Below are 16241 nucleotides of genomic sequence, written 5' to 3'. Positions count from 1 at the left end.
GATAGCAACAAAGAGACATGGTACAGTCAACTACTCAGTAAGGAGAACAGGTCCAAGGTGGGTGGATGATCATGTGCTGATCCAGCACTGCATCAGCCCAGATCGAGGGGAATCAGTGCGAGTTATTTACACTGGTCCTGTTCTCAGAAAAAGCAACCTGTTCTCTTTCTCTTGGAGAAACATATGCCCTGGCTACGATTACTTGAAGATTATTTTGATAATCTGGCTACTTTCTAAACATGGAGGAGCAAGCTGTTTCCAGACCCTTCCTGATATTTTTTTTAATTAACTGAAAGTTGTACCATTGGGCTGTGTGGGTCAGAACAGAGAATCTCACTTACAATTAGAAACATAGAAGCATAGAAAATAGGTGCAGGAGGAGGCCATTTGGCCCTTCGAGCCAGCACCGCCATTCATTGTGATCATGGCTGAACATCCACAATCAGTAACCTGTGCCTGCCTTCTCCCCATATCCCTTGATTCCACTAGCCCCTAGAGCTCTATCTGACTCTCTTTTAAATTCATCCAGTGAATTGGTCTCCACTGTCTTCTGTGGCAGAGAGTTCCACAAATTCACAACTCTCTGGGTGAAAAGGTTTCTTCTCACCTCAGTTTTAAATGGCCTCCCCTTTAATCTTAAACGGTGTGGCCCCTGGTTCTGGACTCCCCCAACATTGGGAAAAATTTTCCTGCATCCAGCTTGTCCAGTCCTTTTGTAATTTTATACGTCTCTATATCATTATAATTAGTCAGAGGAGTCGGGAAAATTCAAGAAAATATAACTGGTTGCTCCTGCACCATACATTGTTAGAAATATGGCCCTGGTTACATTCAGGACAAAGTTCGGTTCATTGTGCTGTGCTTCTAAAGCAGAAAGAAGAGAATATATTCCATGCCAATTATTAATAATAGATAATGGTATAATATTTAAAAGGACTGCATCGCACACTCTTGCTCATTGTAAAAGTATGGAAATGAATTTAAGACTTTTGTATTTTCACACTCTACCCAGAAACACATACTCAAATCCGTACCTTTCTGTCCCCCAGTAAGTCTCAACACTTGTTGTGGAATGCGGCAGAATTGTACAATTGCATGTTAAACACAGACTACCTTCACAAGTTGGTCTGGGTGATGACCATCTTCCAGAGCTGTCACACTGCAGACTCTCCGACCCGTTCAATGAGAACCCTTCCACACAGCTATAGTTACAGATTGATGTGTAAGTGAAGCTTCCACCTGAAGGGGAACAGTTCCGATATCCATTCCTGGGAAGCTTCGGATCATCACATTTCACAGCTGGAACAGAAAGCAGAGAAATGAATAATAATTGCACCTTTTATAAAATGTGTTTATACTGGAAATTCTCAAAGCCAACCCATCAGAGTGCAGGGACAAAATGCTTTGCATGAAAAAAAATGCAGATGCTCGTTTAAATCGAAGGTAGACACAAAATAGTCAATAGATGCAGGAGTAGGCCATTCAGCCCTTCGAGCCAGCACCACCATTCAATGTGATCATGGCTGATCATTCTCAATCAGTACCCCGTTCTTGTCTTCTCCCCATACCCCCCGACTCCACTATCCTTAAGAGCTCTATCTAGCTCTCTCTTGAGTGCATTCAGAGAATTGGCCTCCACTGCCTTCTGAGGCAGTGAATTCCACAGATTTACAACTCTCTGACTGAAAAAGTCTTTCCTCATCTCCGTTCTAAATGGCCTACCCCTTATTCTTAAACTGTGGCTCCTGGTTCTGGGCTACCCCAGCATTGGGAACATGTTTCCTGCCTCTAACATGTCCAACCCCTTAACAATCTTATATGTTTCGATAAGATCCCCTCTCATCCTTCTAAATTCCAGTGTATATAAGCCTAGTCACTCCAGTCTTTCAACATACGACAGTCCCGCCATTCCGGGAATTAACCTAGTAAACCTACACTGCACACTCTCAATAGCAAGAATATCGTTACACAACACTAAATCCAGAATTGCCTTCTCCCTGGTAGGCTATAGTACAAGCTGTTCTAAGAATCCATCTCGGGGGCACTCCACAAACTCCATTTCCTGGTGTCCATTACCAACCTGATTTTCCCAGTCTACCTGCATGTTGAAATCTCCCATAACCACCGTAGCATTACCTTTGCGACACGCCAATTTTAGCTCCTCATTCAACTTGCACCCTATGTCGAGGCTACTGTTTGGGGGCCTGTAGATAACTCCCATTAGGGTCTTCTTACACTTACAATTCCACATTTCTATCCATACTGATTCTACATCTCCTGATTCTATGTCACCCCTTGCAAGGGAGTGAATATCATTCCTTACCAACAGAGCGACCCCATCCCCTCCTCCCACCTGTCTGTCTTTTCTATACATTGTGTACCCCTGAAAATTCAGTTCCCAGCCCTGGTCCTCTTGTAGCCATGTCTCTGTGATTCCCACAACATCATACTTGCCAATGTCTAACTGAGCCTCAAGCTCGTCCACTTTATTTTTTATACTTCGTGCATTTAAATACAACACTTTAACTTCGGTATTCACCTCCCCTCTCACACCGGTCACAATTGGCCCTGACCTTACTCTCTTATCCCTTCTAGAACTTCCCTTCTCATTCATTCGAGAGTCCTTTGCAATTTCTCCTGTATTCGCTTCCCCTTTAACTCCATCTCCATATTCCCAATTTGTACAGGTCACCCCTACTCCAGAAGAGATCCCAGTGGTCTAGAAATCTAAATCCCTGCTCCCTGCACCAGCCCCTCAGCTATACATTCATTTCCCCGATCTCTCTATTCCTGCCCTCACCAGCACGAGGTACAGGAAGCAATCCAGAGACAACCACCTTTGACGTCGTCCTTCTCAGTCTTCTTCCTAACTCTCTAAACTCACGTTGCAGTATCTCCTTCCTCTTCCTCCCGACGTTGTTCGTGCCCACGTGCACAACTACTTGCGGTTGATCGCCTTCCCTCACTAGGATGTTCTGAAGCCGGTCCGTGATGTCTTGAACTCTGGCACCAGGGAGGCAACAGACAATCCTCAAGTCCCGCCTGCGGCCACAGAATCTACTGTCCGTACCTCGGACAATGGAGTCACCCACTACTATGGCTCTTCCCGACTTTGGTCTCCCCGGTCGGGTCTCCTTGCCTGGATTAGATCTGCCAACCTGTCCGCCGCTCGGACTGGAAGCGTCATCTGCCCCGACAGCTCCCAAGAGGGTGTACCTGTTTGCAATAGGCACAGCTACCGGAGTCTCCTGTAGTCCACGTTCACTCCCCCCTGAAACGGTCTCCCGCTTTCGCTCAACCTGGACCCTCGGCTTGACAGCCTCACAGTAGGTCCTGTCCAGGAAACTCTCGCATTCCCGGATGGCCCTGAGGTCATCCAACTGCTTTTCCAACTCCACCACACGTTCATTCAGGAGCTGCACCTGGACACAGTTCTTGCAAGTGTAGCTCCCAGAAGCTCCAGCGGTGTCCCTACCTTCCCACATCCTGCAGGAAACACACTGCACCAACTTGTCCGCCATTACTCCATTACTTTAGTGTCAAAAACAAGTGTAACCTCCTCACCTCAGCCAGACAGGACTGCACCCCTTGTGCAAGCCTTGTTTATATCAGTCACTAAATTGTCTAATTGGCCAATTCACCAAACTTCTAATTTAATTGATCAGCCAATCCACGTACTCACTTCTATCCTGCCTTCCTCTGATGAGCTTGGAGGTATGCTGGAGTAACTCAGCGGGTCAGGCAGTATCTCTGGAGAGAAGGAATGGGTGACGTTTCGGGTCGCGAAGAAGTGTCTTGACCCGAAAGGTCACCCATTCCTTCTCTCCAAAGATGCTGCCTGACCCGCTGAGTTACTCCAGCATATTGCGTCAATGCTGTGCATTAAATTAGATTTCACATAAACGTGCAAAAAAAATATTTAATCGAAGACAGAATTTTCTTAGTCTTTGTTCATAAGAAGCACAATATCCCTATATGCCGATGATGTACTACTGTACATCACAAAACCACAAATTAGTATACCAAACATATTAAATTTAATTGAGGACTTTGGATCCTTTTCAGGATATAGAATAAATTGGAACAAAAGTGAAATTATGTCGATAAATCCAAAAGACTCAACACACCTCCGGAAATTCCCTTTTAAAATAGCTACAGAAAAATTCAAATATTTGGGAATTGAAATTACTAGAAATTACCAGGATATGTTTAAAGCCAATTATAATCCCCTACTTAAGAAATTAAATAATTTGATTAAATTCTGGAAAACACTTCCGATGTCCTTAATAGGCAGAATAAATGCTATAAAAATGATTTTCTTACCACAAATCCTATACCTATTTCAATCAATACCTATATATCTTCCTAAAAGGTTTTTCAAAAAATTGGACTCAGATATTACAAATTTTATATGGGATTATAAATCCCATAGAATACAAATAGCACACCTTAATAAACGAAAAGAGTTGGGGGGTCTAGCGCTCCCTAACTTTATGTATTATAATTGGGCAGTAAATATTAAAAATATGATTCACCTGCTGGACAATTCTGCCCATCAGGCGGCCTGGATCTTAATGGAAAAAGGGGACTGCTCCCCGAGTAATATAGGAGCGACTATCCTCTCACCAATAAATCTGAATAATAAAAATTATAATAAAAATCCAATTATACATAGCACAATTAGAACATGGAAACAAATAAAACAGAATCTAAAATTAAGAAACTTATCTCTTTTAATACCAATAGTCAATAATCCATCGTTTAAACCATCAATTATAGACAAATCATTTATACAATGGGAAAGAATGGGAATCAAATCGCTCGAAGATTTGTATGAATTGGGAAAATTACTATCATTTCAACAAATACAACTGAAATATAATTTGAAAAATAACCAATATTTTAAATATCTTCAAATTCGTGATTATCTGAAAAAATATACAAAAGATTATTATAATATGCCTTCCGACTTACTGGATGAAGCAATGAAGACAAAGGCGGAATCAGCTAATCTAATATCGTATTTATATAATATCATTTTAAACATAGCAATACCCACAACAGATGGAATTAGAAGAGACTGGGAACAAGAATTAGCTATAAAAATTTCAAAAGAGAGTTGGGATAATCATTTACTACAGGTGCATAAATGTTCGATCAACGTACGACATACGCTCATCCAATTCAAAACATTACATAGATTATATTATTCAAAAACTAAATTAAATAAAATCTTCCCGAATGTTTCACCAATTTGTGATAAATGTCTGTGTCAAGAAGCTACTATAGCGCATTCTTTTGTTTTTTGTACAAAAATCCAAAAATTCTGGTATGAAATATTTGATATTTTTTCAAAATTAATCAAAATAAAACTGGTACCAAAACCAGAATGGATCATTTTTGGAATATCGGAAGGTAACCCTGAATTAAACGTGTTTCAGAAGAATTTATTTAATTACGGGCTAATAATGGGAAAAAAGCTCATACTGAAATTCTGGAAAAATGCGCCCACACCAACAATAAAAATGTGGATATCAAATATGTTTGAAACACTACATTTGGAAGAGATGAGATTCCTCTTAGCAGGTAAAGCAGACCAATTCCAAAAGACGTGGTCTACGTTTCTGGACCTATTACAAGCATGAGGTGCAATAGTAATTTTACAAAGAAATAAATAAATAAATGGTATCAGGACCTGGTAACGGGAGGTAAAACAACAAAACAGACTTGGTTGGTAGTCCCCTTCCTGCGGAGTTTAATGTTATAATAGAGCGATTGTTTCTACTTTTTTTTTTTTTTTTTTTTTTCTTTCTTTTCTAGGGTCTACTTTCTTACTTTACTTCCTTCTCTAACTTCTTTTCCAAGGGGCTTTCTTTTCCCAACACTCTCTTGCACTTCACGACTCTTGCGCACTTTCTTTCTTTACTTCTTTACTTCTATCTTTTTCTTAAAGCTCAAAAAAAGGAAGCGGTATAAAAAATGTATTAAGATATACCTGTTGTATTATTGTAATTTACCGTACTTAAAAAAAGAAAAAAAAAAAAAAAAAAAAATAAGAAGCACAATGCTAGGTTTGGCATCTCACTGCTGCCAAGTCTAATGCTTTGTAAATAGTTTTGTAATCTGGGGACATTTAAAAAAGGTCAAATCAGATGTAACCAAGATGGCGGCGCTGCCCTAGCAGCTGCGGCTTACCTGCAGTCCATTTGTCTTTGTGTTTTTGTTGTTTTTGTTGTCTTAATTGTAGTTGTGATGTGGTGTTTTTGTGTTTGTGTACTATGTGTGTATGTGGGGGGGAGGGGGGGGAACTGTAAAATTGTAATATGTGTCCCTTCCGAACGGAGACCCGACCTTTGTGTTCTGGGCCGTGTCTCCGTTCCTGTTGCGGCCTACCATCGGCCCAACTCCTGGAGCTGGCGGCCTCCAGGGCTCTGGTTCGCAGAGCCCGCGGACCAGACTCACCATCAGCGGAGCCGGCCGTTCTCGGAGGCTGCGGGAGCGGCTGCGACTCGCCTTAGGCTCGGGCCGCGTGGATGCCGACATCGGGAGCTCCGGCAGCGGCAGCGGATCGCGGGGCTTGGGTCGGCCCACCGCGGACATTTCACCGTCCGGCGCGGCCTGAAATAGGCCACGGAATTTTCTCTGCTCGGCGGGGGCTTCAATGTCGGGAGCCCCGACCGCCCCGACTTACAGCGGGGCTTGGGTCGGCCCGTTGCGGACATTTCACCGTCCGGCGCAGCCTGGAACATGGCAACGACAACAGCCTGACCGCAGGAGAAGACGGCAGGGGAAGAGAAAAAAGACATTCTGGCCTTCCATCACAGTGAGGAGGGGACTGGAGGAGACTCACTGTGATGGATGTTTCTTTTTGGGGGGTTTTGTGTTGGTTGGGGTTGTGTAATTTGCTTATTTTATTGCTCTTATTGTTGGACTGTGGGTGACGAAATTTCGTCCAAAAAACTTGTTTTTTGGATGACAAATAAAGATATCTTGAATCTTGATCTTGAATCTTGAATCTTAAGGAGTTGAAATTAATAAATGTTCTTGAAGATATGTGTAATGAACAGAAAAGCAGTAAGGCTGACAATCCCCCTGATTTGCAAAATGGATAAAAACATTCAGATTACGTAAGTGCAGCAGGAAGTGCAGATTACGTAAGTGTCGGGAAGCTTAGACCATTTCTCTCTGAGCAACACCAACACAAATTCTATTCTCCCGCACCGCGAAGAGGAAGAGATGTCAGCGGACGTGAGATGCTGGTGATCATGGTCCTCTTCAGGGAAGGAGCGAAATCCATTTGTGTACCTACAGGAAGGTCTCTCTGCTTGCCTAGTCCACCACGAATGCCACCTCCTTCTGGCTGCAGAGTTGCACAATGTATACTTCCCCCACCCTAAGGCACGATGGATACAATCTTCACCACAAGCCCAATGCAGAGATAATATCAATCACCAATCATGACCTGCTTGACATCACTCTGTCAAACGGTCACGGTGGCGCAGCGGTAGAGTTGCTGCCTTACAGCAAATGCAGCGCCTGAGACCCGGGTTCCATCCCGACTACGGGTGCTGTCTGCACGGAGTTTGTACGTTCTCCCCGTGACCTGCGTGGGTTTTCTCCGAGATCTTTGGTTTCCTCCCACACTCCAAAGAAGTACAGATTTGTAGGTTAATTGGCTTGGTAAATGTAAAAATTGTCCCTGGTGGGTGTAGGATAGTGTTAATGTGCAGGGATTGCTGGTTGGCGCGGACCCGGTGGGCCGAAGGGCCTGTTTCCGTGCTGTATCTCTAAACAAAACGAGGCGAAATGTGGGGCAGCTGACAAATGTTTGACTGCTGCAGAAAGTCATTTCCGTCTAGTGTCTGCTACATGCAGGCATACAGGCTGTGGCCTTAACCAAAGGATTCTGAACTGACTCGGTGACACAAATTGATGTCATCAGTGTGTTGGCAGTGCTACACATTCCAGCCAAGGATTCATGCAGGACACAAATGGGCTTCCCGCAGATTTTCTAGCTGCAATATTGAGCTTCACCTCCAACAAGTCGAGTTGAGCCAATCTATACGAAAATGGGAAACTATGCAACCTTCTCTTCAGAACCAAGGTTACCCCGACCTCAGGCACTGTGTGGCAGTGTAAAGACACTTGCATCTGTACATGTTCTGAGGCCGAGCTCCAAGTTATTGCTGCCTGAAGCAACCGAGAGAGTGTGGTCTCACACTTAGCATCTACAAAACAAAGGCCCCTAGCCACTCATCCCCACAACCAACACGGCCCCCTGTAATAATGTTTTCACAATGAGATTCTGGAAAACACGGACATCCTCCCATATCTCAATAGTCATTTTTCAGCAAAGACTGATGATCATGGCCTCAGACCTGGCACAAAGCTCATGGCCTATGGTCCTTGGTCTCCTGGACTCATCTGAGAACTAGAGTATGTACAACAGGCATCACAAAACATTGGAAAGAAACCATAAACACTCTAAATCCAATCAAAATCCTCTAAATCCACTGGCAGGGGAAGAGAGCAATGCCCGACTTGCATTCAGTTGGCTCTGATGTGCGGGCCACAGTTTTTATTGCCCAACACCATGCTCCCAAAATGGCCCTTTTACCCAAGATCTGTAATGGTAAGAGTTTACTGAGGCAATATTCCAAACACGTTTTCAACTTGGAAAGTATAACGTTCTCCTCGTATAAATTCTTGGCCTGCGATCTCACAACATTAAATAAGAGCATCTGGAGTGGTGATACCAATCTGACGACCAGACGTTGGCTGCACATGGAGGGCCAATATAAATGGCAAGAGGAGTGAACTGCCTCACTAACCCCTCATCCCATCCATTCCTTCAAGCGTCTCCTGCCTCACTCCTGACAGTCTATGGATCCCACAAAAGGCTCATCAACCTCTTCAGAACCAAGAGAAACTGAGTGGAAGCAAGTTATTCTTCACCCCAGGGATGTGTCTAAGAGAAGTGACGAAAAACACGCTGCTGAAGTGTCGGTGACTCCTAACAACGGCATGCAGCGGTAGAGTTATTGCCTGACAGCACCAGAGACCCAGGTTCCATCGGGAGCTGTCTGTAGGGAGTTTTGTACTTTCTCTCCCTCACTGCACGGGTTTTCTCTGGGTGCTCCGGTTTCTTTCCACATTCCAAAGTCGTCCAGGTTTGTAGGTTAATTGGCGTTGGCAAAAATGGTAAATTGTTCCTTAGTGTGTCGGACAGAGCTAATGTACAGGGATCGCTGATCGGCGCAGACTCAGCGGGCTGAAGGGCCTTTATCTCCAAACTAAAAAAAAACCTGAACTAATTGAAAGGCAATTTTGCAATTCACGAAGCATAAAGAGAGCAGGTCCAGGGTGGTTAGGGGATCATGAACCTGGTCGAGCACCACACCAGTCCAGATTGTGGGTAAACATTGGAGTTATTTTCACTTGTCCTGTTGTCAGTGGAAACAACCAGTTCTTTCTTGTGGAGCTGTTTGTGCCCCAGCTACGATTATTTTACGATTATTTTGACTACATCGATTTGATAATTCGAAAACGTAGCAAGCTGTTTCCTGGATCTGCCTGATCTTTTGCAAAATCAACTGAAAGATGTGAGAGACAGAAGGACAGAGCAGAAAGGTCACTTACAGCTTAGTCAGCTGAGTCCGAAAAACTCAAGTGAAAATAACTGGTTGCTCTCACAGCATAAATTAGGAGAAATACGACCCCGATCACACCCAGAATAAAATAAGGTTAATTATGGTATTTATTTCACAAAATGCTGGAGTGACTCAGCAGGTCAGGCAGCATCCCAGGAGAGAAGGAATGGGTGATGCTTCGGGTCGAGACCCTTCTTCATTCATTTTGTGAAATAAATACTTTCGATTTGTATCAGCATCTGCAGTTATTTTCTTACACTAAGGATAATTATGGCGTGTTTCTAAAGCAGAAAGAGAAGGATATCTTATCAGCTAATTATTAATAATAAAGAACGATGATGCTATTTAAAGGGATTAGCGCCACACGCTCTCAATCAACGATATTTCATACCATTATATGAAGCACTGGCATAATCACGGGGACAAACAATGATGGTAAATGTAAAACTGTTTCGTTTTCATGCTATTCCTCACATTAAATATTCAAAATCAGTGCTCATCAGTAGGTTTTAGCGCTCGCTGTAATATAGTAAGCAATTGTGTAAATGCATGTTAAACACAGACTACCTTCACAAGTTGGTCTGGGTGATGACCATCTTCCAGAGCTGTCACACTGCAGACTCTCCACCCCGTTCAATGAGAACCCTTCCACACAGCTATAGTTACAGACTGATGTGTAAGTGAAGCTTCCACCTGAAGGGGAACAGTTCCGATATCCATTCCTGGGAAGCAGCAGATCATCACATTTCACAGCTGGAACAGAAAGCGGAGAAATGAATAATAATTGGACTTTTATAAAATGTGTTTTGTACTGGAAATCCTCAAAGCATCCATCAGAGTGCAGAGCCTGCACTCTGGGCCCTGTACGTAGTCATGCTGTGTTGTCAGTGAGCCACCATCAACCCCGAGCTCCCCAATGAAAAATGAAATCACTCATCCTAAAAACAATGCTTTGCGTGAAATTAGGGTTTTCACACACCTACAACATATTGTATCATGGGGTTTCCTTAATCTTTGTTAAGAAGAAGAGCATTCTAAGTTTGACCATACATCGCTATCAATTTGAATACTTTGTTCATGTTTCTGATGCCTCGAGACACTTAAAACAGTTAAACTAGATTTAAATGGTCGTAAAGAGGTAGAAATGTAAGAACAGCAAGTACATGATTTTCTTGATTCCTAGATAAGCAGAAATGTTCAGATGGAGCGCGGACAGCTGTTTCCCTTGGCAGGAACCTTGGATTGTTTCTCTCTGAGCTATATCATCGCAAAATACTGATTAATACAGTAAGTCCAGGTACGGTGAAGGCTCCCACTGATTGTCGCCGGAAGCCTGCGTCCTTTTCAGGACGGACGATGACAGCGATGTCAACATTTGAAACATGGATGATGGACACGAAAGAAGAAAGAAGAAGAAGAAGAAGAAGAAGACCTGGATAAGGCGAGCAAAAAGCCTAAGACACACTTTCACCCTAAATTGGAAGACGGGAAGGCCGTTTGGCAGCTGTGGCAGGTCTTGCACGCCATCACGTCCTGCAAGGAGACACCGAGCGGCAGCTCAGGCGACAGCAAAGCATCGCTCCAGGGCGAGGTCATTGCACGCCCGGGTGAGGTCATTACATTCTACGCATGCTTCAAAATGGAGTGACTGGTGTGTCTTCTCCGGCCCGCATAGTCCACGATGGCATCGTAGTCTCAGTCACCGAGGCTGACGTCAGAAGATCCTTCACCAGAGTGAACCCTTGGAAAAGCGACTGGGCCTGATGGTCTACCTGGCCACGTTCTAAAACTCTACCAGGATCAACTGGCTGGGGTTTTTGTGGACATCTACAGCCTCTCATAATTGAGGCCTGACATTAAGAATCAAGAGTGTTTTATTGTCATCTGTCCCACATAGAACAATGACATTCTTGCTGGCAGCAGCACAACAGAATATGTAAACATAGTGCACTGTAAACAATATCATAAATGAGAAAAAAAGTTCAGTGTGTGTATACACACTCACATACACACATAAAAAACAAACAAACAATAATAGTGGAATAATAAAAATAATGGTCTATGTAGTTCAGAGCTTATTTGAGGTTGTTGAGTTTAATAACCTAGTGGCTGTAGGGAAGAGGCTGCTCCTGCACCAGGACATTATAGTTTTCAGGCTTACAGCGAACAGTTTAAAGCAGGTTCCCACCAGCTAAAAAATGGCATCTGTAATATCGATCATGGTCATAGAGTCATGGAGTCATGCAGCACGGAAATAAGTCCATCGGCTCAATGTCCATTCCCAGAAGCAAGGGCTGGTGGGAGGGTGAAGCGGGTCATTGCCTCCATCGCTGCAGGGCACGAATATGGCAAGAAGAGGAGAGGAGAGGAGAGGGAGGGGAGGGGGGGGGAGGGGAGAAGAGAAGAGAAGAGAAGAGAAGAGACGAGAGGAGAGGAGAGGAGAGGAGAGGAGAGGAGAGGAGAGGAGAGGAGAGGAGAGGAGAGGAGAGGAGAGGAGAGGAGAGGAGAGGAGAGGAGAGGAGAGGAGAGGAGAGGAGAGGAGAGGAGAGGAGAGGAGAGGAGAGGAGAGGAGAGGAGAGGAGAGGAGAGGAGAGGAGAGGAGAGGAGAGGAGAGGAGAGGAGAGGAGAGGTCCATCGGCTCAATGTCCATTCCCAGAAGCAAGGGCTGGTGGGAGGGTGAAGCAGGTCATTCCCTCCACCGCTGCAGGGCACGAATATGGCAAGAAGAGGAGAGGAGAGGAGAGGGGGGGGGAGGGGGGGAGGGGAGAAGAGAAGAGAAGAGAAGAGAAGAGAAGAGAAGAGAAGAGAAGAGAAGAGAAGAGAAGAGGAAGAGAGGAGAGGAGAGGAGAGGAGAGGAGAGGAGAGGAGAGGAGAGGAGAGGAGAGGAGAGGAGAGGAGAGGAGAGGAGAGGAGAGGAGAGGAGAGGAGAGGAGAGGAGAGGAGAGGAGAGGAGAGGAGAGGAGAGGAGAGGAGAGGAGAGGAGAGGAGAGGAGAGGAGAGGAGAGGAGAGGAGAGGAGAGGAGAGGAGAGGAGAGGAGAGGAGAGGAGAGGGGAGGGGAGGGGAGGGGAGGGACATCGGCTCATAGCAACTGCTTCAGAACAGCGTGCACGCGGGCCGACCGGACTTTGGACTTTGAATTCTGGCGCCAGAAATGGCAGCGCCTTGTAATCTATGCAGAATTAATTTCACTGTGCAGTTGCATATGTGACAAGTAAACCACTATTGAACCACTGGAATGGTGAAGATACATTTAAGCCCTTTATATTTTCACGCTATTCCTCAAAACAAATATTCAAAATCAGTACTTGTCAGTACCCTGGTGGGTCTCAACATTCATGGAATGGTCAGAATGATGTAAATGCATGTTAAACACAGACTACCTTCACAAGTTGGTCTGGGTGATGACCATCTTCCAGAGCTGTCACACTGCAGACTCTCCACCCCGTTCAATGAGAACCCTTCCACACAGCTATAGTTACAGACTGATGTGTAAGTGAAGCTTCCACCTAAAGGGGAACAGTTCCGATATCCATTCCTGGGAAGCTGCAGATCATCACATTTCACAGCTGGAACAGAAAGCGGAGAAATGAATAATAATTGCACTTTTATATAAATGTGTTCTGTTGTAAATCCACAAAGCACATATCAAAGTAAAACGGCATTGGGCAGGCAAACCGACAACATATGGAGTTTGGACATCTCATAAACATGAGGGTAATTGGAGGACACTACACCTCATTGCCAGGGTATTTTAACATCTGCTCCAAAATGGGCAGTTGCAAGGAAAACCATGACACCTCGTGCATCTTTGGAGATTGTACCCAACCTTCATGACTGCACTGGCGAATCACTATGGTCCACACATGCACTCATGTGGTGCCATCAAAGAGTCATGATCAACCTAAAGTCCTCCAATGAACAATTAGTTTAATTTAGGTTTATTGTGACGTGTACCCAGGTACAACAAAAAGCTTTTGTTGCGTGGTAACCGGCCAGCGGAAAGAACACACATGATTACGATGGAGCCACTTGCAGTGTACAGATACATAATAAGGGAATAATGGGGTCACTCATCATAACAAACACTGCTTTACATAAATTATTTTTCCCACACACTTCCACGATTTTTATAGAAGATTGAGTTTTCTTCATTTTTGTTGAGAAGAGGATAATAACTAGTTAAACTGTGAATTAGTTATAATTCTAGGTTGCCATTAAAAAATAGTAATAAACATATTTATTTCAGAATATGGATCATTGCATTCTGAAATCCATTGAAAATAGAATTTATCAGTAGAACTGATCTGGAGATTTAATGGCAGGCAAAATGGTTGAGAATGATCAGCCATGATCACATTGAATGATGGTGCTGGCTCGAAGGGCCGAATGGCCTACTCCTGCACCTATTGTCTATCGTCAATTGTCTATTGTCTATTGGTGCAGTACGTTTGTCTTGTCGGATCCCAGTTGAACATGATTGCTATGGTGGTATCTCCTGCTCTTATATAAAGTGCCAGTTTTCAGCAAAACTGAACACTGTCTTTGCCTAGTCTCTGCTTGGCCTTGCCAATGTCCTGGAGGCCACACCGGGAGTACTGAATGCAGTAAAACGATGTTAGAGGAGATGCATGTGAACCTCTGGAAAGGCTGCAGGGGTCGCTGGAAGGATGTGAGGGAGGAGACATGGGGACAGCTGTGGCCGCAGCGGAAAGGACCTGGGGAGGGGGTGGTTTGGGCGTGAAGTGATGAGTGACCCAACGAGTTGTGGAGCAAGTGGTCTCTGCGGAAAGTGAAAAGCGGGTGAAGACGGGAAGATGTGACTGGTGGCAGAATCACATTGAAGGTGGCGAAAATGGCAGAGAATTGTGTGTTGGTTGAGGAGGCTGGTGGGGTGAAAGGTGGGGACCAGGGAACTCTATCCTGTTGTGTCTGGGATGAGAGCAGAACTACGGGACAGAGAAGATTCCAAACCACCCCCTCCACAGGTACTTTCCCCTGCAACTGTAGAAGGCTCCATCCGCGACATCTCCTCCGTGTCTGGTACTTGTGCTCTTGCTCCCCCTCCCCCCAGACAGAACCATGATAGATTTCCCCCAGTCCTAACCTTTCACCCCACCAGCCTCCTCATTCTCTAACATTTCCGCCACCTTCAACGTGATCCCATCCCTTGTTAGATCTTCCTATCCCCTGCTCTTTCGGCTTTTCACAGAGACCTCTCCCTGCACAACTCCTGGGCTCACCCAACTCTTTCCAAGCTAAACCACCCCCTTCTCAGGTACTTTCTATTGCAAGGGCAGGAGATGTAACACTGTACCTCCTGTCTCTCACCCATCCAGGAACCTCAGCCGTCCCTCTGGGTGATACAGAGGTTCACATGCACCTCCTCTGAACTCATTTACTGCATTCAGTGCAGTTGTTGTGGCCTAGTTTACATGGGCAGCAGGGTGGCGCAGCGGTAGAGCTACTGCCTTACAGCGCCAGAGACCCGGGTTCGATCCTGACTACGGGTGCTGTCTGCACGGAGTTTGTACGTTCTCCCCGTGACCTGCGTGGGTTTTCTCTGAAATGCAAACTGGAGGAACAGCACCTCATGTTCTGATTGGAGAGCTTACACCCAGGGGGGATGAATATTGAATTCTACAATTTTAGGTAATCAATCTTCCTCTCTTTTGCATGTCCCCTTTTATTCCCTTTTCTTCCCTGTGCCCCACCTGCATGCATACCCAGTTCTCCATTTCCCTCCCCCCTCTCTCCCTCCACCTATATTCCTACCTCTGGCTTCACGTTTCACACCTTTTCTATCCTTATCTAACATTTTTCATCTTTTCACCTTGGCCCTTGTCCAATCATCTGTCAATCAAACCCCACCCCCCTCACCTGCATTCACAGGTACATGGATAGGATAGGTTTGGAGGGATATGGACCAAACGTGGGCAGGTGGAACTAGTGTAGCTGGGACATGTTGGCCGGTGCGGGCAAGTTGGGCCGAAGGTCCTGTTTCCACCCTGTATCACTCTATGACTCTATGACCTGTATCCACTTATTACTGGCCTGACTTTGTTCCACCCCCACCTTTCTCCCCGACTAAAATCAGACAGAAGAAAGGTCCCAACCCAAAACGTCACATTCCATGTTCTCCAGAGATGCTGCCTGACCCGCTGACGTTACTCCAGCACCTTGTGTCTTTTTTGGTAAATCAGCATCTGCAGTTCCTTGTGTTTGCCCTTTGATTTTATGTTCATGCTGATTGCATATTTCTTCAATGAATAACGGCAGACATAACGGCAGACATAACCTTTCCAAAAAGGTATTTTTTAACAGATAATTAAACATTTCTGATAATCAGCAACATTTAAAATCAATTGACTTGACTAAAATAATTGTAAAAAAATAGAAGTTATTTAGAAGTAAAAAAATAAAAAATCATATCAACTTGTGATTAAACAACATGTATAAACTATTAGCATTAGGACTAATGTGGGATTATCCTCCTGATCCCCTAACAAAAAAAAAACAAGCTGCTATCAAGGAACCTGCCTGATTTGTTTTGTCATTTTGAAAAGACTGGTAAAGCAGTAACTGTGACAATG

At 44.6% G+C, this 16241-nt stretch overlaps 1 protein-coding gene across 1 annotated transcript in view; it reads right to left on the bottom strand.

Moving 5' to 3' along the window:
• The window catches only part of LOC144597984 (E-selectin-like), a 51776-nt gene that overhangs the window by 12479 nt on the left and 23056 nt on the right, over positions 1 to 16241 (bottom strand). Inside the window, exons 7-9 of the mRNA XM_078407849.1 lie at positions 13032 to 13217; positions 10218 to 10403; positions 1114 to 1299 (exon numbers count right to left, since the gene is read on the bottom strand). Of these exons, the coding sequence (XP_078263975.1) occupies positions 1114 to 1299; positions 10218 to 10403; positions 13032 to 13217 (558 nt within the window). The remainder of the gene's footprint in view (positions 1 to 1113; positions 1300 to 10217; positions 10404 to 13031; positions 13218 to 16241) is intronic.

The sequence above is a fragment of the Rhinoraja longicauda genome, chromosome 11 (genome assembly GCF_053455715.1).
Source record: "Rhinoraja longicauda isolate Sanriku21f chromosome 11, sRhiLon1.1, whole genome shotgun sequence".
Lineage (NCBI taxonomy): Eukaryota > Metazoa > Chordata > Chondrichthyes > Rajiformes > Arhynchobatidae > Rhinoraja > Rhinoraja longicauda.
The sequence above is the reverse complement of the archived record's forward strand: the minus strand, read 5'-3'. Positions and strand labels throughout refer to the sequence as shown.